The following is a 25,301-nucleotide window of genomic DNA, read 5'->3' as shown; positions in this document are numbered from 1 at the left end:
TGTCTCCCTCCCTCTTATACTCTGTCTCATTCTTTCTCTGCCTATCTTACTCTAACTGCATATCGCATGTCAGTATATGTGTGTGTGAACGGGGTGTTGCCGTATTGTTTAAGTGGAGACGTCGTTGCCGTTTCTCAACTGCTGGCAGCATTAAGTGATTTGAATTTTATTATTCACAGGTGCATCTGATATTAACATGCACATGTATGCAAATACACACATACAGAAGCTTACGCATACATATCGATAACAGTGGAACAAGACAAATAAATGCGACATGCAAATAGCATGTTAAGCTATATATATGAAATAAGAATAGTATAATAATAATAAAAATAATAATTATTATTATAATTAATTTGCACAGCAATTCCAACAGAATTGTATTTTAAATATTTATATGATTATTGGTAAAAATATTCATAGCAATAATATTAATATACAACATAACAATAATACTAATATATATTGTATATTCACAAAATTCATCAATGTACTACAATTAATAAAAAAAAAAAAAAAATAGTTTTATGGCTTGAAAAACAATTTTTTGTTCCATTAAATTTTTTTTCTACTTTATATCAATAATTTTCAAGAAAAATACGCAGAGTATATCATGATTCTTTAGGGCTCTACCTGAAGGCCTTTGTTGCTCTGGCTTCAAACTTTGTTGTTTAGAATTAATTCTTTGTACCAATTAATTAATTAATTAATTAAAACAATTAATTAAATAAATAAATAAAAATCTTTAGGACTTCTCAAAGTTAATCTAATACACGATATGTTTCGAGCATTTACATTTTGCGAAACGATTGCCTACTTTTTAGCGTCATTCGACCCACTGTGCACTGTTCGTAGCCTACCCAACTGCGCTGCCACAGCCCGCCCCCAATGGCAATGCAGTCGTGAAGCTAACGTTTTTGAGGTTTTTGTGCTTGTGCCGTAATTTAACGAAGTCAAAACGAGAAAACAATAAAAGCCGACGCAGTTAGCAGAACAGCAACAACAACAGCAGCGGCGGCATCAGCATGTGATTGTATTGGTGTGGGAGAGTAGTGCGCTCATTAAGAGGCAAGCTCTCGGGACTTCTCCTTGAGTGTGCGTGTCTGCATACATGTGCACTATATTGTTGTGTGTTATATTTGTTTATGTTTACAACGAGCGAATGAGCGAGCTCAGCGAACAGAGGATGCGCGCGCTCCTAGCCACCTGCCATTCTAAGTGGTTAACATTGTGAGCGAGATGGCGCGCGGCGAATTCAAAGGCAGAGCGAGCGCGAGAGCGAATATTCAGCTCTAGACGGCGAAATATTAATGATAATTACATTAGATGCATAACTTAATTATGCTAATAGGTAATCCAAGCAAGCGCCTCAAAGTGCACAATAATTACTGACCTAAAAATACGAATTTGGTAATTTGAAGTATGCGTGTGTGTGTCTGTGTGTATATGTGCGTGTGCGTGCGAATATTAATTAGCTGTAAATTACAATGGGCATTCTTCTAATTATTGCCCACACATAAGAACATGCTTCGAATCGCAGGCGCAGCCACAATACAACTCTCACAAACACACACACACACAGATTTATATATGTATACGTCTGTATATGTGCAGTAGTTGACTTGACTGCTGTTACTGCGATTGCATAAAAGCCAAAGGACGCTGCCTGCACTCCCGCAGTCGCTGGCCAAACGCGCACTTCGAAAGTCCACTTTTTTTTAGTTGGCTCTAGCGCCATCTATCGTGCATTATCCAAAATAGGATTCTACATTTTGCGAGTGTTGAGGCAAAGTGTTTTTGTTCAGTTTTTTTTTTTTGTGCTTTGTGATTGACTTCGAATAGTGAAAGGAAACAAATTATTTAAAATTCTAAAAAGCAAATCAAAACCAAAAATACAAAAGTTTTGAATTATTCACTTTAATGGCTGGGCCATTCATATCACCGCTCCCGGGCGATCTGCTCACGGAGTACATGTTCGGCCGGAGGCGCCAGCGACGTAATCGGACCACATTCACGCCACAGCAACTGCAGGAACTAGAGGCCCTATTTCAGAAGACTCACTATCCGGACGTCTTTCTGCGCGAGGAAGTTGCGCTGCGCATCAGCCTCAGCGAGGCACGCGTCCAGGTGAATCAATGCTGCCGCCAGCTATGCCACGATGCTTCCCTCGCCGAATGTACAAATATTGTTCATTTCTGAGGATCATTCGGCACATAAACGGCATATATCAAAGCGTAATAGAACTTTTCCCCTCTTTCTTAAGTATTATTCAAAATGATTGAGGTTTTTCTTTAAATTTCTCAATTCCTGATGAGCAGTGAAAGAAATTTTATTTTAGCTAGGATCTCAATGGAATATGTTGCTTGGCATAAGAGTATTTAATATATAGGATAGGTCACCTCCATTTTATAATACTTGGTAAATGAAAATACCTTTTTTCAGTAAATAATACTATATGAGAGATAAGCTGCTTTTAGTTTTTAAAGATTTATATATGTATATATATTGAAGAAATTCTATTTCTAATTGGAGTAGCATATTATATAACATGAAAGGAGAGAGATAGCCATAAATATGTTATTTATTCAGTCAAAGAGCTCATAAATTTCTAGTTAGTTTCTACATAGTTAAAATAGATCTTCGAAAGTAAATTACATATGAGATTATTTTTATTTGAACAGCAAGAATATTAAAATATTAAGAGAGGTGTAGATAGAGGCAAGTTTGTGTGTTTGTCTAAACCTATTCAGTCATAACTTTATATAATTGTAATTACAGTTAAATTCTATAAATAATGTGGTTCTTGAAGAAATTATATTAAATGGGAAAGGTATCAGTTAATCAGTTTATACATTTATGTAAATCATATAGAGCCAACACTTTTACTACTTTTTACCTTATCAAAGTGATATCTATATGTCTTCCATCTATTTCTGGCTTCCGTTGGAGTTTATTAACTTTTGTCTTTTGACTTGCAGGTGTGGTTCCAGAATAGGCGCGCCAAGTGGCGTAAGCAGGCGCGTCTGCAGCTGCTGCAAGATGCCTGGCGGATGCGCTGCCTCAGTCTGGGCACTCCGCCCGTTATAGGCGGAGGTGGAGGCGGAGGCAGCGCCTCGAATAGGCCAGCCAATGGCACAGCGGCCAACGGCGGCAATGGCAACAGTCAAATGCCAGAGAACTTGTCTGCTGGCAATACACCAGGCAACAAGGATGCCATGATCAATAGTGATGTGGGCGGCACTGATGTGCCAGCTGCACTGGCCAATGGGCAAGGCGCTAGCAACTTTACCATGATGCATCCAGCTTTCCAACAGCAACAGCAGCAGCCAACGCACTCCCAGTCCGAGCACGAGAAGCTATCGAAAACCTATACGGAACTGAAGCTCTACAAGGAGCCGACAGCGCATGGTGTCGCCGAACTGGATTTGGGTGGCATGTCTGCCCTTGGCCCGACCTCCGATGAGGGCTCTGATGGCTCTGATTCTGAGGAAATTGATCTAACATCGGGTGCCTGCATAGATTTCTCTCAGAGCAGCAAATTGCAACAGCAACAGCAACAGCAGCAGCAGCAACAGCAGCAACTGCAGGCAGCAGCTTTGGCGGCGTCACAGCCGCAAACCTCAAATGGCGTGCACTAGACCTGAGGGTGTATATAGCGAACAATAAATGATGCATGTAATGTTAATGTGCATTTGAGTTTATTAATTTCCCTTTCATTTTTTTCTTTTATTCAAGAATTGCAGACACAATTAAAACCTATATATAGACTATCGCTTAAGGTATTCTTTTCATATTTAAATTTAAATTTAAATCGAACTTTTGTTGTATATCGATATCTAATTATTGATATCGCGGATGCTGTTATTTTCGTAACAGCTCACGGAATTTGACAGTGCGGTCACTGCCTAAAAAAAGTAAATGAAATTCATATTATTCTAGCAAACACTTTGAGTGAATTATATCCTAAGTCCTATTTGACGGAGAGTAAGAATATTTTAATTGGGTAAGTACCAAGTTCCAGCTTCCCTTTCAACATGAGTAAAGGGATATACCAGCTTGCTAATGGATGTATCAATGATATATCTCTTATGAGTCGAATAAATAAAATAATATGCTCTGTGAAAACTGCTAGAGTATTAAAATCTAAAATATATACGATATACAAATTTTCTCGAATATCAGACAGGTTAAATTTATGAATCATTTATTAATATACATGCAAAGTCGTCATCAGAGTCAAGTATATATTTATTTAACTAAATACATACTAATTTGGCATCGCTTTCACATTTTTCTCATATATTTTGAAGCCTGAGAAGATATACATATATAAGAAAAATGTCAAAGCTAAAGACAAAAAAATTATAAATTGTAAAAGTTGAGCTTGAATATATTTTTACTCATTTAATAATTTAATATCATATTTAACAAATTAGAATATTTTAAATTCTATTTCTATATATTGCGCAATGCATCTGGCGGCAAAACTTAAAGTAAGTCGATCGTTGTGATAACGGTTTTTTACTATACGACTCTTTGTGTATCGATATGTAATAAAATGTTGACGATAGTTCACAGCTAGTTCACACTAATTTCCAGAAACTACTCAATTGGTGCTGTTAAATGAGTATTTTAAACATATAAACGTAACAATCTTTCGTTAATAAATGGAAATTATACATAGTTATGCGATAATGACCTGTAAAAACTGCAATAATTCCCCCAAAAAAAACTCGATGCAATTATAAACTCCACAGTAAAATTTATTTTTGTCGCCCGAAATGTTAATATCAATGTTAAGTGTTTTTAATTTTGTTTAATAAGTGAAATCATTTCAACATATTATATATAACTGTATGTAGTTCTCTCCTCGCTTAACGTCTAATACATAAATAATTTAAAACTTACTTAACTATAAATTGTTTCAATCGTAGCCGATTTCGCTGGACTCGCCACGTAAAAGAAAAAAAAAAAACACATTTTGAAATGCAAATAAAAAATACTTTTGGATAATTTCAATTAATCGGTTGAATCGAAACAAAGCTACACAATTCACGAGCAAATTGCTTACAATAATTTACATTTAACATATAATTTAATTTAAGTTCGTTCAAATATTAACACAGGGCAAAATGAAAAATCCGAATATCATAATTATAAACAATACGCACAGAAAATGTCAACATAATTTTTTTGGGCCTTGTAGTAGTGGTCATTTGTGTTCGAAAAAAAAAATCATCTTAAATACTAAGAGTTGTTACTGTATGTGTAAATATAATGCTAAAAAATACAATAAGAAAGCACTTGAATTTCTCTAATGACAAAGGCAACTTGGTGTTCGTCTTGTTTCTATTTTACATATCTCCTCTCTCCCTCTCACTCTCGCTTGGAACTGCCTCTCTTTCCATCGGTCTGTGTTCTTGCCCGACAATAAGCTGCCTGCTGCATAATAATGTTTGTCTTCTGCTGCAGTTAACCGCTGCAAAAGAAATGTAAAAAAAAGAAATTAATATTCTGTAATAAACAAGAGGATTTTGTTTGTGTGTGTGCGTGTGTGTGTGGAAGAACACGCTAAATGCTTTGTACAACACTTAAACTTAGGATAGCAGTATGAAGTGAGAGGGAGTATTGGAAAGATCAGCGTTAGACAGAGACAGATATGCGTGCAAGGGTAATCGACTGGAAATCCCTGAAGCACCAATTGAAACAGTTACAGATGACGACAGACGAAAGCTCATTTCTCTTACTCATTGTTTTTGTTGTTTCTGTTAAATTTTCTGTTGTTGCTGCTGCTGTTGTAGTTGTTGCTTTTGCTGTTTGTTGTTGCTTGCTATTGTTGTATTTGCTGTTTGTTGCTGCGGATGGAGGCGGCTGCGGCTGCTGCTGCTGCTGCTGCTGATCTCAGGGGTTCTCAGGGGGATTATTGTTGTTGTTGTTGCTGATCTTGATTTTAGCTGTTCGTGTGTCTTTAGTGCATTATGAGTTTTGTTGTTGTTGCTTGCTTGGCTTGCATTTGTTAGGTGTGCGTGCAACTGCATGCCGAAAGTTCGCAGCACTTACTTTAAAAAGTCATTCATATTGATGTAATTTTTATAACTAAATAAAGAGAAATACATAAATGTAGAAATTGGCATCTTAAAAACAAAAAATAAACAAACAAACAATAAACTAAAACTAAGCAAATATACATAAATAAACATCAATAGACATTAAGCAGACTACAATTGGTGGACATGCAGCGGAGTGAGGTGGCGGTGGAAGTGGTGGTGGTGTGGTTGTGGTGTAGGTGGCATAACAAAGCAAACAGAACAGAAAACAGGGAGAAGCATAGACAGTAACAAAGTGGAGGAAGAGCACGAAAGGCAGTGTGTGTATGGTTAAAGCGTGAGCTCCATGTGAAGAGAGTAATGCCCACATATACATACATATATATTTATATATATGTATATTACATTTGTTTGTACCTTTTGGCCGATGTGGTTCGCGAGTAGGGATTCTGCAAGATCTTCGGGTGCGTCTCCATGACGCGCAACAGCAAATTATCCAAATAGTCCTCCAGCTCCTTGACGCGCTGCCGCTGCAGCAAAGCCTCATTCTCCATGCCATTGGCAATGAGCATCAGCTCCTGCAACAGAAGGAGCGAGAGAGAGAGAGAGAGAGAGGGAGATAATGAGAGCAAACAAAAGCGATTCGAGTCGAGACCCACTCACCTCCCGGGACTTGCCCTCGTATTTTTTGGCCAACTGTGCCGAGATCTCGGAACGGCGATCCGCATGCGAGCCCGACTTCTCGTGGCCAATGATAATGCGCTCCGTGGACTTGGGACTGGGCGAATTGCTATCCGTATCATTTTGTTTGTCTGCAAAGGAAAAGACAACAACAACAAACAAAAATGAGTTAACAATCAAATTCTGAGATCGGCTGCCGGAGATGCAAAGAAGAGTGTGAGCTACATCGAACCAATTTTACGTGCTCTTTTGGTAACTCTAATCAGAGTGCGATAGCAGTCCATTGCGAACACTTCCATCTGGCTCGAGCTTGAGAGGGAACAGTTCAAACAGTTCGTGCGGCACTGGCAGCTCGCAGCAGAACCAACGAAATATTACAGAAAGCAACAAACAAACAAACAAACAGAAAAGGAAAGAAGAGAAGATATATATGTATATATATATTAGGAGTTAGAGACAATGCACACAGCAGGAGAAGTTGATAGTGTGAGAAATTTGATGAGGAATGCGTAGGTAAATCAATATTGAAATTTCAATAGGATGACACAGAGATGACAGCTGAGTTGGAAAATTGCTTGGATCGATTTGCTTGGCTCGATTGTCGGTGCCGACTCCGCTACACTCTCCGCTCTTGCATCGCCGGACAGTTTATAAATGCGGGGTACACAAGATCTGATTGAGGTGTGACTAGTTGGTGGATTAGTTTGGTTCAGTTTTTGGTTCGGTTTTCGGTATTTCTGGATAGGTTTGCTGCTCGCTTAATTCTCAGTACGGTTTGTTTTTACTGCTTTTCGTTTTTTGCTGTGTTTGCAGCTCAAACTGTGGTATCTTTTGGGTAGAACCGCTCACCTCGCTTATTGCCGTATTTAAATTTGCCCAGTCGCTTCTCCCAGCGCTCGCCGCTGCCGCTGCCGCTGCCAACGCCTCCGCCGCTTCCTCCGCCAATGTTGTTGAACTCCTTGGGCGATTGCTCGGGCGTTAACAAGTTGTGCTCTATGCTTGGATCAACATCGGCCATGGCCGCCGCAACGGCAATAGCAACGGGCGCAGCAACGGCCGTGGTTTGCTCCTCCTTCTCCGCCTCCTCCTTCTGGCCAAATGCCTGCCTCGGTGATAGCGGCTTTGATGGCTGCTCCTCCATGGAGGTGGAGCGCTTGGCAAAGCTCAAGAGTCTTTGATCCTCCTCACGCCGTTTGGCCTCACGTCGCCGCTGCTCCTCCTGCTGCAGCTCCAGCTCCTGCTGCAACGCCGCCTCCTCTTCGCGCAGCCTCTGCTCGTTCAAGCGCAGCTCGGCCTCTAGACGCTCATCTTCGGCGGCGCGTCGCTGGCGTGAGGCTTCCTCCTCGGCGGCAGCCTCGGCCATTGCCAGCGCCGCCGTCTCTGCCTTCAGCTGCTCGAGATTCGTTGCACGCGGCTGCGGCTTGGGGCGCTCACTTGGCAAAGGCTGCGGCTCTGCCGGAGGTGGCCTAGTCGGCGGCTCGGGCGGCAGCTGCTCATCCGCAAAGATGGCTGTGCTGTTGCGCTGCTCGAACTTGGCGAAGCTGGCATTGAGCGCATCAAAGTTGCGTGGCTCCACGTTCGGGGAGAAGAGCGAGCTGCTCTCGCTCTTGCTGCTGCTCTCAGCGGATGGGCGGGGCGGCGCCACTGCCTTTGGCGGCTCCTCCTCCACCGTCTCAAAATCTTCTTCTTCATCCGATGAGCTCGACGAGCTGCTTGAGGAGGGAACCGGTGGCGGCTCCTCGCTGGTTACCGGCAGCGGCACGCGTGTCTCCCAGCTGCGACGCTTCAGGGAGTCACTGCTGCCGATCTCCAAATACTTTCCGCCACCATACAACTTGGACTCCCACTCATCCACCTGGCTGGGAGCCGCCGACTGTGCTGGCGCCGGCTCCACTGGCATTTGGGCATTGCCCTCGGGCTTCAGCTCCATCTGCTCCCGCTCCAACAAATCCAGCTCCTGCTGTGTCTGCTGCGTGCGTGGCGGCTTTGAGGGAGGTGGCAGAGTGCGTGCACGAACGCTGAAATCGAGCTCAAGCTGTTCCATCTCCGCAACGATGGGATCCTCATCGACTGTCTCTTGCAATTTGGGCTTACCTCCGTTGAGTTTCCCCTTGGCAATGCTGCCTCCGTTGCTCAGCAGCGGCGATGGGTTGCGCGGCGTGAAATTGTTATTGCCATTGGACGAGGGCGGCTGCAGGCCGGAGCGCTGGATGTTCAGTGAGCTGCCCGAGCTCTTGTGGGACAGATTGTCGAACACAAACTCGTCCTCGTCCTCGCTAATGACGCCTGGATCGGCCTCACCGGCGCGCTGGCCGCGCCTCCGTCCGCTGCCACCGCCAACGCCGCCCAGACCCGACGAGCTGTTTGGCGTCCCAATGCTGGCAAAGGAGCCGCTGAACGAGCCGCTGTCATCGCCGTCCGCTTGCTTCTTCTTGCTGCGTATGTGCAGCTTGGAGCTGAGAGACCCAGCTAGCTTCTTGATGCTCTTGCGCTTCTCGCCTTGGCCAATGGAGAGCAGGCTGCCGCCCACGGAGCTGGCCAGCTGGCCAATGGAAGACTTGTGCTTGTCCTTCTTGCTCAGATCTGTCAGCGATCCGGATTTAACAACGAACGCGATGCGCACCTCCAGCTCCCCGCGCTCCTTGTTCTTCTTCTCCTTGCCGGGCTTGCTCTCCAGCTTGCACCACTTGGCGCGCGGCCTATCATAGACGTCCATGTCCTTGAGCGGCAGCGTCGCCTGGCCCAAGAACTCATCGATGCCCAGATTGTTGCGATGCAGGCATGTCAGCGTTAGCTCCGCCCGATTGCCCTGATCCGGAATTTTGCTAGAAACGAGATGCCGCATTAATACATACGCAACAATTTACAAGCACACACACTCACAGTTCGCACTCCTCATTCCAGTTCACACTCGACTCGGCCTTCTCCTTGACGGACGTCTGGTACTTCTCCTTACCCAGGGCAATTGTGACAAAGCAATTGTTGGTGCCATTCTTGCCTTTGGTCAGAAGACCTCGCGCACGCTGAACTGTAAATGAAAGAGATAGACGAGTTAGACGCAATGCCATGAGAATCACATAGAAAGGCGGAACGTAATATAAGGAGTTATGCTAAGGGAGTTACAGAAAGGGAATATAAAGGTGGGAAAGCTTATAATTCAATTCGGGTCACAAATTTAAATGAAAATATTATCGAGAACTTTTCATACGCAAAGAGAAGCCAAAGGCTAACAAGAATGCCCCACGATCCAAATAAATCTTATAAAGTCTTAGATTTAAGAGAGTGTAAATTAATACTAGAATACTAATATTTTTTTTAAATTATTTGATTAAATAAAATAAATTCAAATTAAAATTAATATCGAGATTCTTTCCTAATCAATATGCAAAGAAGCTGAAATCATGATTATTTATAAACGCTGTAAGTATTTTTAAACAATTTATTGAGTTGATGATCCGGTGCGTCGCCCCATAAGAAAGTTCATTCCTATTATCAGCTGTCACCAGGCTGCGCCGGCCAATGTCTTAATTTTGATTTGTCCGCCTACATTTCCGGCAGCTGTGTCAACAGCTCCAACGACGACATTAAGGTCTCAAGAGCGTCGCCAAAAAAAAAAAAAAAGTGCACAATTTAAAATTCGCATGGATGGATTGTGAGTCAGTTCTGGCTTTATAGCAACCAACGTACCGGATGGAGGGACGGACGGACGGGCTGTTGCTTTTTGATAGCGACCTAAAAGCAAATTTTGAAGTCGCTTCGAGTTTCACTTGAGAGCGCCTCGTGACCTCGACGAATCCAAAACTAAAACCAAAGTCATAGCCAGCATAGCTCGACAGCATCCGGCTGATATGAAAACCGCAAAAAATAAAAATAAAAACTAAAGCAAAACATTTGCTTTCGGTATTTGTGGTGCGCAGAAAGTCGCAGCATTGTTTTAGACTCATGACGCTCGCATCGGTTCCAGTCCAGTTACATATATGCATGGGCAATGGAGGAGACTCCATTTCACAGCTCTACTTCGAGGTACATAAATATTCAGATATCCATGCATCAGGAATATCAAGGGGAACTCAAAAACCTGAGAAACCTCATTACGAAAAATTGCATAATTTTGTATAAGTTTGCAGCTTTATAAATATGTGATATGTATGTATGTAAATGAAATAAAATAGATAGTTTTTCTTTGGAATTTATAAATTTAATTTACTTATTTATTTATTATATTTTTTTTTAATAGTTAATTATAATTATATTTTATTTCTGTTTTTTTTTTTTTGTTTTTTTTTTTTTTTTTTTATTCTATGACTTTAGGATTACATATTTTTGCAATTTGTTTTCATTTGTATAAAATTTCAATTTTGTTGCATTTGAACTAATCGATTTGCAATGACTTTTCTTATTGATTGTTACATCGCTATTCAAATGTGCTTGGCGCAAAAATACCGTTAGCGCAACGCAAATTGCGCAAATTTGAAACTCGTAACAAAAACAACAACAACAACAGCTAACTGCAAAAGCAATCGCACGGCGGTAAGTAAAAAGCGCTCAATAGAAAAGCAACGAAAACATTTTGCTACTTTTTTCCCGCTGTTTTCTTTTTCTCTTGCAAATTTGTTTGCCTTTTTATTTACGGTTTCGTTCATTGCAAGTGAAAGAGGTGATGGTGGCAGAGTTGTTCGATGCCTTTTACCCACTGTGGGCGTCTTGACGCCAAATAATTATTATTACATTAACATTTTTTCGCTTTGCACGTTCTGTTTTAGACCCGCATTTATCACTTGTTGCGGTTGTGGCTTTTCTTAAGCCAATTGGGGAACCTTTAGCGACGGACATTAACAGTTTCGCAGTCCACACACACACACACACACACACACATATGCAAACATAACATATGTAAATACAAACACAAACATATCTGCGCAAAAAATGAGGTTAGAGACAGCCGGGAATGGCACACAGTGAAGAGCAATAGATGAATTGATGATCACACAGAATGTATCCAATGAATATCGATAAACCGGTTTCAGTGCAATAAAAAAAAAGGGAACTAGAGATGGGCGCGCATTACAGTTTCACGCCACTTGTATTGTAAGCTTTATTATTGCTAGACTAAGAATTAAGGCTAAATTAATATCTACTTATGAATTTAATTGTTGGCGGATGAGTTTAGTCAAATACCCACAATAAGTATTCAATCAGCGAACGTTTCTTTATTTCCCCGCGAATTATCGCTGGAGGGTTGGGGACTATATGTAAATGGCAGCCACCGAAATAGAAATGGCAAAAGGTAAAATGGTAAATGTCAAATGGCAAAATTTGCCAAACAATGACAAAAACAAAACACACTGAGTAGAACGCGAAGAGCGCAAAGAGCAGAGAGTGGCAAAATTACAGAGAGCGCACAGCTGGCAGTAAGGGAAACCGTTAAGTCGCCCCGTTTTATTTGTTCGCTCGCTTCGCACGGCACTCAAATTGCGGCTTTCGTTAGCTCTGGCTCTGGCTCTGACTGTGGCATTCGGTATTCGGAATTCGGCATCATTTTCGCTTTTTGAGTCACGCTTTACAGCCGAATGGCCTGTTCGTTCGCTCAATCTTCGATCTTTTATAGTGCGCCATTCCAAACATGTGTTAGTGTGTGTATGTGTGTGTGCCAAATCAACACCCAGAGCATTCTGTGCACTTAATGACATTCGATTTGTTAATGAAGATGATTGAGGGAGGGGAGAGATGCCGAGGTCAGCGGCGGGAGTGAGAGCCATAAGCGGCGCTACAAAAGCGTTCAACACGTAATTGAGTGCTTGTTGAGAGCAAACAGAAGCCCAAGCAAGCCACACGCTAGCGTCATCAATGAATTGTAGGCAAATAGACAAACAAACACACCCACACAATACAATGCCTGTGTGAGTCAGAGAAACAGAAAGAGAGAGCGAGAGAGAGAGGGGGAGCTGTGATGAAAGCAGGTGGATAGATAGTCGGTGCCCATTGTCATACGAGTCAACAGACTCAATGCTACAAAAAAAAAAAAAAAAAAAAAAAAAAAAATAGTGAATGCTTACACACACACACCCATACATATTTGCATACGTGCAAATACACATATACATACGTACACCCACTTACATATGTAGAGGTTATAAAAAGCGCTTAAAAATGAAATTTTGTATGCAAAACAACATTAAATTGTAGCTGGAAAAAAATTGTAATTATGTTTTCATTTCTTTTGTAATTTTTTTTTTTCGAAACAAGCTGTGCGAAAAAAAAAGTAAAAGAAGAAATACTTTTCCCCATGTTGAGCGTAATTAATATATATACAAAAGTTTACTTTTTCACTACCAAAATCAGGCAATTAGTTATCAATTTTCGCAAATAAATATTAACTGTCTTGCTTTTGTTTTAATTAAGCAGAAGTTGAAGAAGTTAACACAAAATCAAATAACATTTGATAACATTTCGTTTCGAGTTTTACATTAGATGATTAGATAAATAAGCTTGATAATTTGCATATTTGCATATGAATTTGTCATCTCTCTAAAAATTTAAAGTTTCGCCATTTAAGCTATTGTTAAAACTGAAATCGCAACAAAAAACTATTTGGTAATAATAAACTCTTGTATTATTCACATGTCTGGAATTTTGTGGTGTTATCTGCAAAGCTAGCTAACAAAATTCTTCTATCAATAATAATCGATAACAATGACTTGATTTATATAGAGCTCTAACAAAAATTGCCACACTCTAGACCAATTTGATAGGAGCTGAAATAAGATACTCGTAGCGCGTACAAATATATATATGGATATTTGTATATATGTATGTATGTCTGTCTATACCTATATATCACATACATATGCATGTACTGTTGTTTCTGTGTTTGTTTATTGTCAATTATTTTAATGCTTCGCATGACCCGCAAACTCAAACGTAGACAAAGGTAAATTCAGACATACATATATATGTATATATGTACATATATACACACACACACATACCCACTGCACCTTTTCAATTGTGCGAGAATGAGAATAACAAAAGCAACAAGTTGAAAATTGTAATACTCAACTTAAAGATATCCTTTAAAGGTTTTTACTATTCATTAGTTAATTTAAAAAAATTTTTTTTTTATTTAATTATTTAATCAATTTGAAACTTAAGAAAAAATTAAAATTTGTTTGCAGTGTTTTTTTTTCTTTCTGATAATACATATATTAAAAACGAAATATTTTTTTTTAATCTAACTAAAAAATTGTATTTATTTATTACAAAAATTTATTAGCCAACAACAACTGCGAATTAATGAATCTATGCAACGATTTTTTGCTGGCTTTTTAGCCAATTATTTTGTACAGGGTATACCACCAACAACAGAATCAGCAGCAGCAGTAACAACAACAACAACAACAACAACAGCACCACCAACAATGCAACTGTCAATTGTCGCTTTTGTGTTGGTTTTGCTCTTTTAACATATTGCTGGCCTTTGCTTCTCTCGAGGAGGTCAACATTTGAGGTTAATTTATTTCAATGAAATCATTGCCAAGCTTTGGTCTATAAATCCCGTCTGCCCCTGCACGCCCTGCTCCAGCCAACGGCTCCACACTCTGTACCAGGAAATTTGCTTTTGAAACATTTTTGGGGTTTCACAAGAAACATTTCTAATAGATTGAATTATGGCTTCCAGTTCTAGTGCGATGATGTCAGTGCGCTTATCTTCATTATCATTATCATTATTATCTTAATTATCTTGATTATCTTGATTACTATTTCGAAGCAGTCAAATTGAAAATTCAAATTTGACAAAGAAAAACCTAAAATGAAATAACTGAAACAAAGGTAAGAGCTTTGCAATTGGATGCAAACGTTCGTTCAAGGGTCAGATATGGGAGAAAAGAGAGGGAGATAGGAACATAACGAGAAACAGAGAGATACTGAGTGAGATAGAGAAAGGAGATTTGAGACTAAAAGAGAAAGAAAATACGAGAAACAGAGAAAGCTTAAGAATGAGAGTGAGTGAGAGAGAAATATTAAATATTATATCAATAAGTGAGAGAGAGAGAGAGAGAGAGAGAGAGAGAGAGAGAGAGAGAGAGAGAGAGAGAGAAGATCTAAGAATAAGGCAGATGGAGAGCGAGAAAGTGGTTTGAATAAAGAGGTAGAGGAGGTAGTTTAAGAATAAGACAGAGCGAGAGTGAGAGAGACAGAGAAAGAAAGAAAGAACGAGGTTTAAGATTAAGAGAGACAGAGTCAGATATCGAGCGATCAGATCTGCTCTAACTTTATATCTTTATATCTCCGATTTTAACTATTTCGTTATTTCGATATGCCACGCCCCCTCCAGTAGGTGGCGCTGGTTTTTAGAAAGTGTCAGAAGTGAGTCACCTGCCAAAAATATACATTTTCCTCAAATTGCCATATACTATATACGTATGATCGTGATACTTGATCTGGGCAGCAGACAATAGCGAATATACTCGTTTTCACTGGGTGAGCGAGTATGGCAAAACTTAACTTGCGACAGTTAGCAGTGGCAGCCAACCGTTAAGAGCCAAGCGACCTTATTATTGCCACAGACATCGGCATTGGGGGAACTGAGACTTTTCCCCCCACATGCTGCAACAGCTACAGCTTCGTCGCTGTCGCCCCGCAGCCCCACAGCCCCACCCACTCTGTGAGACAACAACAACTGATTCAACTGTTGGCAGTAAAAGTCGCATTACAAATGTACAAAATTCCCAACACGCACTTTGAGAGTTCGCTGTTCCACTTTCGACTGACTGAGACTGAGACGGAGAGAGCAAGAGAGGGAGGCGTGGCAACTGCCAAGACACAGAACAGAGCACGAGGTGGACGACGATGACGATGACGATGATGATGATGATGATGATGATGATTAGCCTATAGCTGACGCTACGACTACCGACTGCTGCTGGTGCTCCCGAGGCCAATGCTCCTCTGCGCGCATGTTAATGAGCCCATGGACAGAGTCGCCCCGCGGCCGGGCCGAACAGCAGCAGCTGCATGTCAGATACAAATGGAAATGTTTTCAGATACACGAACTGCCAGCCAGATACAATTTAAAATGGTTTTCTAATTCGCCTCGGTTTTATTTCAGTTTCCGTTGGCGTTGGCATTGGCGCAGCGTGCTGTACATAGGTAGTATATATATATATATACATACATACATATGTATATACATATATATATAAATTGTCACAATGCTTTCGAATCGAGCTTACTGCAAAGTGAATATCAACTCATTTTGATTGACCATCGAAAACCCGGCTCCTCTGAATGCTGACGACGGCCTGAATAGCTCCTCAATTCAATTCAAATATCTTTGGGACCCAAAAGTCAATGTTGGCAAAGCTTTGGCTATAGCCATGAACATATTGCAATTTTCGTTGGCCAAAGATCGTTTATATATGTGTATTCACATATATGATGATGTAGTTAAGTAAATACATATATTTATTTTACTTTATTGTGAATTAAATAGAGTTAAAAGCTTTTTTTTTTATAATTTTTTTGTTTTATTTCTGTTAATAATTGATCGAGTTTGCCCGATTTGCAGATACCCTAGGTAGAGCTGTTATTCCAGTTATGTTTAACTGCATACATACAAACACAGATCACACCTGCTCTGCTGCTGCGCAGCTAACGCAACGGCTGCATTTAGGCAGCGCTAATGATAATTTACTATGGTAAATTAACTATTGAAACCCGCTGGCTTGGAGGCACTTTCACAAAAGCAATACTCAAAGCGTAATGAAGGTGTGTGTGTGTGGGTGTGTTATATTCTTTAACTAGAAAAAAATTAGGACTTATAATAATAAATGAATTAAGTATAGATGTAACTTATATTATATAAATAACAATAAAAGTAGTTAAGATATTCCCGAACTATGAAAATATAGTTTATACCATATAAAAAACTTAATCAATATAAAACAAGTAAGAAAGCTCTAGTCGAGACTGCTCGACTACGAGATCCCCTGAACCCTTGGAGCAATAGATATTTCAATAATTTTTCGCGTCTTTCAGCTTACACAAGAAACACGCACACACACAGGCATACATACACACACACGCATACAGACACACATACACACACACGCATACATACACAAACGCATACACACACACATACACATACACACACACATACACAAACACATACACACACATACACAAACACATACACACACAAGCACCCACGCATAAACACGCATGAGAACTTAATTGTTTAATAACTTTTTTTATGGACGTACGATCTTCATGAAACTTTCAGATTATGATTATAACATGGATATGCATGTAATTGCCAAAGCACAAGTCTCTAGTATTTGAAATACGCTTTTTACAAAAGTGAGGGTGAGGGGGTGAATTTAAGGGTGGGGGGTAAATTTTAACAAAAAACGAAATTGTATAAATTGCATATAAGCATACATTAAAAATTTGGAGACTCTAGCAATAAAGGTGTAGAAGATATAATTTTATAACTGGTTTTCGATAAGGTTTTTTATCGATAAAAAAAAGATCGGGATGAGTTATCGAATTTTAATGATAAACTTGATATGCGCGCTGTAATTACGGACATTTTAAAAAAAAATTGAAGTCTCTAGCTCTTATATCTTCTGAAATCGACGCGTTCATACATACGGACAGACGGACAGATAGACGGACAGGGCCAAATCAACTCAGCTCGTCACCCTGATCAAGAATATATATACTTTGTGGGGTCTGCCACGCCTCCTTCTCCCTGTTACAAACATTTCAACAAAACCATTATACCCTGATTTCCCATTGAAAATGGGTTCAGGGTATAAAAAATAAAATAAATAATAGTAATAGTTGAAACTTATGCTATGAAAAAAAAAAACATTTAATTAAAACGGTCTAACTATTTTTATTTAATTAAAATAAAATACAAAAAAAAAAAAATAATAATAATAATAATTTAAAAAATTTTTTAAGCTTATACTATACAAAAAATATATATATATAATAAATCAAAAATTAAAAATATAAATTAAATAAAATTTTTTTAAACTAAGTTTATATGTATAAGACATATATCTTTAAAAAAGACTTTTACTTTTATAGATAGAAAGCTGAGACTTGTAACTGTACTTTGTAGAGACCTCAACTTTTGTTTCAAATCTCTCAATTGAAATCTAAATCCGTGAGTTCACACAATCTTTAGTTTATCTCGCACTACTTTTTGCTCTAGTTTCCATTTGAAATGGGTGCTACGACTTGGGTCAAGACATCTTCACAATGTACCACAAATTCGGGCTCGATTGCTCTCGTTGCTTTGGACTGAAAAATGCTTAATTTGAAACACAAACCATGCACTGAAATCAATTCTTAATTAGTCTAATAACAAACAATATTTCTGTCAATTTATAAAAGCTATGTATACATTTGTTCTATAATATAATTAATTATAATATAATTATTAATTTTAATATATTATCAAATCTTAATTAGTCTAATAACAAACAATATTTCTGTCAATTTATAAAAGTTATGTATACATTTGTTCTATAATATAATTATATCTTTCTCTTTCGGTTTTTTTATGTTCTATGTTTCTATGTGAACTATATTAAGTTTAATGAACGGTGGGCAAATATATAATATACTAATTCCGTTTACGTTTAAGTACTCTGCATTGATGTAATTTCTGTTTTTTTTTTTTTTTTTTTTTTTTTTGTAATGGGGAACCGTTAGAACAGCATTTGTTAATAAACAACAGCAGCAGCAGCAGCAGCAGCAATTAGCCGCAATATCATAAACAACAGATGCAACAGCAACAACAACAACAACAACTGAGATCGTGCGAAAATGCTGATTTATAGCTCTGCAACATGAAGCAGGGAAAAAAACTAAACAAAAACCTCTTGAAACTACTTGAGAGCACTTCATGAATCGCCTCGAAAGTAACCCCCCAATGGCCTTTCATTCATTTCATAAATATTTCTTCGATTTTAGAGTGCATTGCATTTAGCCGCTGCAGTTGCAGTTGCAGTTGCAGTTGCAGTTGCATGCATTGCCAGCTGCTCATCAAAAGTTTAAAAATATTTTAAATACACACAATTTCTGTATACCCTGCACGCTCACGACTGTGCAGATAGTAGATCAGTGAAGTAGATTTACATAAAGCTAAAATACTATTTTAAGAATGAACAAAAACCATAGATAAAAGATATCAGATACTAACAATTAGCTCTATGTGCCATAAAACCTATTTTCATCAATGCAAACAAACGTTTTGATGTAAGCTTTTGCAAGCACAGATTAGCAACTGATTGCAGAAGTTAATATTTGGACACTAACTATATATGTATATGCAAGTTCCATTGTTATCTGAAATTTCATTATCGTACAACTGCCTGCAAAATAACTTGATCAAAAGATTCCAGTTTGCAATCAAATGTTAACTTCAATGCATCTATTCCGTTGTTCGATGTTAAATACATAACTTTTCAACTTTACAGGGTATATGCTAGTTGCATTAGTTTTTTGCTGTGCATTTAAATATTTTCTTTAGGCACGTGAAAGTGAGGGCAATTAAATGCAACGAATTTCCAACTCTTGAACACGTAAAGACAATTGCAAAAGGTCAAATAAATATAAGGTGCAGCTACTTTGGGTCATAAGAGGAAGATGTACTAGAAATAGTAATGTAGTAGTAATAGTAGTAGTAGTACTCTATGTAAATAATATCAGTGATAGTAGTAGTAAAGATAATAGTAAAAGTATTATTATTCGTAATGATGGTAGTAATTGTAGTGATGCAAATAGTAGTAGGAATTGTAATAGTAGTGAGAGTACTAGCAATACTAGCAATAATAGTGATACACATAGCAATGCTATTGATAGAAATAGTAGTAGTAATAAGAGAATTGGCAATGATAGTAGCAGTCATAGCAGTAGTGGCAATAATAGTCATTAGTAAAAGTAGTAGTAGTAGACATAGTAGTGGTAATGATAGTAGTGACAATAATAGTAGTAGTAGTAATGGTAACAGTGACATTGACAGTAGTAAGCAAAGTAATAATGATAGTAGTAGACATAGTAGTAGCAAAAATAGTAGTAGACATAGAAGTCGCGACAATATTAGTAATAGACATAGTAGAAGTCATGGTAGCAGTTGATGTAATAGTAGTAGACATAGTAGCAAGAATAGTAGTAGACATAGTAGTAATGTCAATAATAGCAGTAGACATAGTAGCAAGAATAGTAGTAGACATAGTAGTAATGTCAATAATAGCAGTAGACATAGTAGTAGTAATGGTAGTAGTGGCAATAATAGTAGTAGTAGTAGTAGTAGTAGCAGTCAGAACAGTAGTATAGTAGTAGCGGGAACAATAGTAGTAGACATACACTTTTAACAGTAGTAGTAGTAGAAGTCAGAACAGTAGTGTAGTAGTAGTGGGAACAATAGTAGTAGACATACACCTGTAGCAGTAGTAGTAGTAGCAGTCAGAACAGTAGTATAGTAGTAGTGGGAACAATAGTAGTAGACATACACCTGTAGCAGTAGTAGTAGTAGCAGTCAGAACAGTAGTATAGTAGTAGTGGGAACAATAGTAGTAGACATACACCTGTAGCAGTAGTAGTAGTAGCAGTCAGAACAGTAGTATAGTAGTAGGGGGAACAATAGTAGTAGACATACAGTAGTAGTAATAACAGCATTGCCAATGATAGTAATAGTTATAGCAATACTAATGAGAATAGTCGCAGTATTAATAGTAGTAACAGTAGCAGCAATAGTAATGCCAGCAGCTGTGGTACCAGCAGTCCTAACAGTAGTCGTAATAGTAGTAATTGTTGCAGTAGCATAAATTTAGCAGTTGGCAAACTGGAAATCAATTGATGCGACAGCAGGAGGTGGAGCCGAGATCCGATTTCAGACCAGTTTCATTCACTGCATTCGTGCTATTCGCCAAGAATAGTCGCTAACTGGGTCGGGGGCAATGAAACGTAACTGTTTCGCATAAATGCATCCAACGGGCAAACGGACAAACGGACAAACGGCCATTCGCGCGCTATTACAGCCAGCGATTCCAATAAGAATTGCATCTTTACGATTTGTAGGTATTCGCAAACCAGTCAAATCACGTCAATTGGAAGAGTTCCGAGTCGATTCGTGAATCTAGTTTTGTGTTGCTTCTACTGAGGAGCAGTGGGGCTTGGCATTGGAATTTTACAGGTATCAAATATTTAATATATTTTATGCAAATTCATGTCCTTTAGTTAACGCGTACTTGGGCCGACTCATCATCAAGTAAATTGAAGATTTAAGACAGCTCTGTTTATATATGTAACTATATTGCTAATTATATTTATTTATATCTTTATGTATATGATAAGTGTTGTACAAATATCTCAAGAAACCTCCAAAGGTTGCTCTATAAAAATATCGATTCAAGCGATATTATGAATAATTCCGAGGACTTAATTTGCTTAGCTGCAATAAATTCGAACTCAAGAGCATTCAATGGTCGTTGCTTTTGATGTCTTTAGGTTTTGTGTTTTGCTTGTTTTTTTTTTTTTTTTTTTTTTTGAATTCGAATCGTTAATATGCGTGTGTTTCTCTTGGTTGCTTGGTGGAATTTTGTTTGTTTGTCTGGTTGATTGGTTGGCTAGTTTGATGGTCTCGTGGCCTGCTTTAAAAAAAGGCAACATATTGCGCAATTTCGCTGCTATTTCTTATCGATGTTTCTGCGTTGCTGTAACTCCGGTGCACGACCGAGCCGGCCAGCACCTTGATAGGAGAGAGGGTAGGGGGCTCTAGGCAAGAATTTATGGCTAAAAATAACGCACACACTTGGGCGGCCGCAAAGTTTGGCGGAAAAACAGCCGCCAACTTCTAAAAGCAGACATTACACAGAGTACGAACCGTGCTTGCCCTGGGATATGCCTCGAAATGGGCTAGGTGAATGTGTGAAGGGCGGGGGGAGGAAGGGGAGGGGTGCTGGGAAATGGGGGAAGTCTAATATAGAGGAGTGCCACGTCAATGCAGTGGGTGTGTTCATATTACTTAACCCAAGTGCCCCATTAAAAAGGCAAGCCATTAACTTAATTAACTAAACTAAATCATAAACAAAAAACAAGAGAAAAAAAAATCAAGTTAGTGTTTTAGAAATTCCACCCACAAGTGTGAAAAATAGATGGAAACTGAGCAAATAATTGGATTCTTATGAACATGTGGTCGGCATATATATAATGTATTACTCTACATTGAATATAATCCAATTCATAACACTCACATATGCCTAAGGTATTTCAGAGCTTAATTTGGTAAGAAATCGGCTTTCCGAAACACCAAACAGCTGTTCCTCCCACTCACCTCACACGATTCAGGCTCATCTCAGGCGCAAATATTTATAAAAGACTTTGGCAAACAATCGAGAGAAACAGAGATATTCGTATTATTTCGACGACTGCGAGAAGCGTGGTATGAATTGGACAAGTGTCGTTGGCTTGCACCTGTGGGGGGGAATGGGGGTGACGGGGCGGTGCGGTGCGGTGCGGTACGGCCTGGTATGGTACTTTTATCAATCTAGAAGAAAGCAAACAATGCCAAAACACAGACAGGCGAGAGCAGTCGACCAACAAGCTGGCAACGGATTTGTTTATTAATTGACGTCAACGTCTTTTTATAATCATTCAACAGAGCTTGAGCGCCATACAACATTTCTTATATACATACATATATGTATGTATATAAGCCAAACCAGTTGTAAACTGAGAATAATCAAATCGAACCGAAACAAATTTCGCTAATTCCTCTAAGGGCATTAGATATATGCATAAATATATAATATAAGGCCTTACGTTCATGGACATAAAACAAAAACAATATACAAGTTCACGAACCGGTTTCAAAGAACCAAAACCCCCGACATGTTCAAGAGGTAGTAATATAGTTACTGCTTTATAGAAGATAAATACAGTATATACACTATATATAAGCCTTGCATTCATGGACAACCAAAAACAGAGTTTAGGAACTAGCTCTAATGAACTAAAGCCAACTTGCTGGCAACCAGCTCCAAAGAACCACCGATGCCCCGATTTACACACATTACTTTTGCCTCCTCTATCTTGCAACGTGTCATTATATGTTTGCCAATATCTCCGAGTCGTTGCAGTAAAATTAGTGATAAAACAGAAAGACCCGCACTTATCTTCATAATGAGCGCATACCGGAACGTATGATTCACCTGCCCTTAATTCTATTTTCATTGCGTATACCTGGATAGATCAACCTATTGGCAAAAGAGCATAGAAGTTTCGTTGATTTGCTGGACTTGGATTGCCTCTATGCCAATACACATATACAAGCACACACACACACACACACATGTACGTATGTATCGCAGCGGCAAAGCTGCGAAGTTCTGCAAGTTCAAGGTGGAGAAACAGACGCAAAAGGACAAACAAAAATAAAAGCAGCCTAATTGGTGATGACAGTGCTTTCAAGAATTGTTTATCGGTAATTATGTGTGTGTGCGTGTGAGAGCATTTACAATCTGCCTTATCAGTATATATACATATGTACATACATACAAATATACAAATTCGCGTGTGTGCGCGTTCATTATCTGCTTTTTTCAGTCGTGAGCTTTTCAACATTTCGTGAGTCATTTACCTATTCATCTGTGCAATTACATACATATGTATACATACATGCATGAATGTGTGTGTGCATTCAGCCTTATACGTATGCACATGCTCACACACATGCATTCATACAAATGCACATGTTTACTTTAATTGTGCAATATGCAATATTTGCAATTGACATTCATAATTAAAAACAATATTAGCAAAATAATCTATGAAGGAGAGAGAGAGAGAGAGAGAGCGCGAGACAGAGCAAATGACAGAGACGGATAGTTTTTTTTTTTTTTTTTTTGACGTAGATTTTTGCCATTTTGTCACGATTGCAATATTTTGCGCTGATTTTTCATTGACATTCAGCCATGAAGAAAGCAAAACAAAAACGTAAACATGTCCAATTCGATGGGCAAGAGCACCAAAAGGCCCACTAAAAATGCACACACGCACATACATAACTATATATGTATGCACAGTTATATAGATACATACATACATACACATGTGCACGTATGTGAAGGAATGCGACAAAGAAGAAAAGGCGGAATCAAAATAAATCAAATATGCGCGCCATGCGCCATTAGCAAATCAATCAACAACAAAAACAAGATAATGTTGGAGAAGAAGCAAAAAAGGAAAGAGCGAAAAAGGAGGAGAGCGAATGTGTGCGTGTGTGTTTGTTTGTGGGTGTGACTATGTGGAGTTAGAATTGCGATTTAAAAATGTTCGTGGATTTTAGACACGAGCGGTGAGTAAGCGACTGAAAAAATATTAATATAAATAATACAAAAAATGATCGCATTGAGGCAATGAAAATGGCAAATGGCAAATAAATACATAATCTTATCAACGTAATTCACTGATACTGCAATTGTGTCGAGATAAAGTATGGTTAAACAAAAAGAGAAAACCGGGAAAACTGGCAGCAGTCGCCGAAGCAGCGGCAGCAGTAGCAGCGGGCAGAGCGGGGGTCATGCGTTCAAAGCGTCGAAAACAGAAAAAGTGAAATTTTAAACAAGATGTTGAATAGGTTACAATGGTTTTCACCACGAAAAAAATAAAAATAAAACACACATACAGAGAATCTCTACTACAAACATAACTAATATGTCTGTGTAAGTTAATATTGTTATTCTTTTAAGGTCCCAATCGCCATAAGACGTCGACAAAAATAAACACAATGCGTAATTTGACCAATTAATAGTATTTAACAGCAGTTCAATTGGCTTTGCGCTTAAATTTTACGATTTTTTGAACCCATAAACACACAAACACACACAGAGGCAGGCATGCAGGCTGTCAGTGTGAGACACACACACACACACACACACACATACAGTGACAATAACTAAACCAGTTTGACGTTAAATGTGATATTTTAGGAGCGTCTTGGTAGTAGCCCCTCTCAAATGTTATTTATGCAACGGCACTTATGAGTATAACCAGCTGACAGGAGAGATAGAGATAGTGAGTGAACAACACCTGCACTTACCAGTTACACTGCAATGTGTTGGACTCCACATAACGGCTAGCACCCTTTAGCAGTTTGGCAAAATAACAACTCCTCACTTGAATTTTGAAGTTATATTGGAATAATATTATTGTAGAGCTGTTTTGAAGGGCAGGGGCGCTGTTGTCTGTTGTTTTTCTTTTGGTATTATTATTTAATGCACTTGTGCGCATTAATCTTTAAATTAACGCAGCAACAAATTATTCACACACACATACACTAGTTTAGACGCGTCGCGTATAGTAAATATATTCTTTTGAATAGCAACAAAAAAAAAAGAAAACGCTTACAGGCCACACGCGCCTACCCTGCAGCTCTGTTGTTTGAGATGTCTAAAATGAAACTGGCAATCGATGCCCACACTATCGATATGATCATATTGTTATACCACTAAAAAATACCAAAAGCGGCCGGTCCGATATTGCTGGCAA

At 38.8% G+C, this 25,301-nt stretch overlaps 2 protein-coding genes across 4 annotated transcripts; one reads left to right on the top strand and one right to left on the bottom strand.

Annotated features, from left to right (window-relative positions):
• Positions 1-1,668: 1,668 nt before the first annotated feature.
• On the top strand, positions 1,669-3,708 carry LOC108619559 (uncharacterized). The gene is made up of 2 exons (XM_018016211.2): positions 1,669-2,130; positions 2,982-3,708. The coding sequence occupies exons 1-2, from the start codon at positions 1,924-1,926 to the stop codon at positions 3,639-3,641; spliced, it is 867 nt and encodes a 288-aa protein (XP_017871700.1). The 5' UTR covers positions 1,669-1,923; the 3' UTR covers positions 3,642-3,708.
• A 1,096-nt stretch (positions 3,709-4,804) lies between these two features.
• Positions 4,805-25,227, bottom strand: Rip11 (Rab11 interacting protein). Of its 3 annotated transcripts, none has more exons than XM_089473556.1 (7): positions 24,853-25,227; positions 9,615-9,759; positions 7,581-9,556; positions 6,714-6,862; positions 6,468-6,628; positions 5,751-6,099; positions 4,805-5,482 (listed from the first exon to the last, which is right to left on the bottom strand). In XM_089473556.1, the coding sequence occupies exons 1-6, from the start codon at positions 24,881-24,883 to the stop codon at positions 6,060-6,062; spliced, it is 2,502 nt and encodes an 833-aa protein (XP_089329682.1). In that variant the 5' UTR covers positions 24,884-25,227; the 3' UTR covers positions 4,805-5,482; positions 5,751-6,059. The 3 variants fall into 3 exon arrangements, with proteins under 3 accessions (XP_089329682.1, XP_017872055.1, XP_017872054.1); XM_018016566.2 differs by having other exon boundaries at positions 8,826-9,556; positions 24,853-25,226; XM_018016565.2 differs by lacking the exon at positions 5,751-6,099.
• Positions 25,228-25,301: the final 74 nt, after the last annotated feature.

The sequence above is a fragment of the Drosophila arizonae genome, chromosome X (assembly GCF_054131065.1).
Source record: "Drosophila arizonae isolate 15081-1271.41 chromosome X, UAZ_ARI_1.0, whole genome shotgun sequence".
Lineage (NCBI taxonomy): Eukaryota > Metazoa > Arthropoda > Insecta > Diptera > Drosophilidae > Drosophila > Drosophila arizonae.
The sequence above is the reverse complement of the archived record's forward strand: the minus strand, read 5'-3'. Positions and strand labels throughout refer to the sequence as shown.

Excerpts from the sequence above, each read along its gene's own strand:
- LOC108619559 (XM_018016211.2), top strand. The coding sequence starts at position 1,924 with ATGGCTGGGCCATTCATATCACCGCTCCCGGGCGATCTGCTCACGGAG. Across the intron at positions 2,131-2,981 it reads TCAGCGAGGCACGCGTCCAG|GTGTGGTTCCAGAATAGGCG; the intron begins GTGAATCAATGC and ends TTTGACTTGCAG.
- Rip11 (XM_089473556.1), bottom strand. The coding sequence starts at position 24,883 with ATGTGGAGTCCAACACATTGCAGTGTAACTG. Across the intron at positions 9,557-9,614 it reads TGGAATGAGGAGTGCGAACT|CAAAATTCCGGATCAGGGCA; the intron begins GTGAGTGTGTGT and ends TCTCGTTTCTAG. Across the intron at positions 6,863-7,580 it reads TAAATACGGCAATAAGCGAG|ACAAACAAAATGATACGGAT; the intron begins GTGAGCGGTTCT and ends TTTCCTTTGCAG.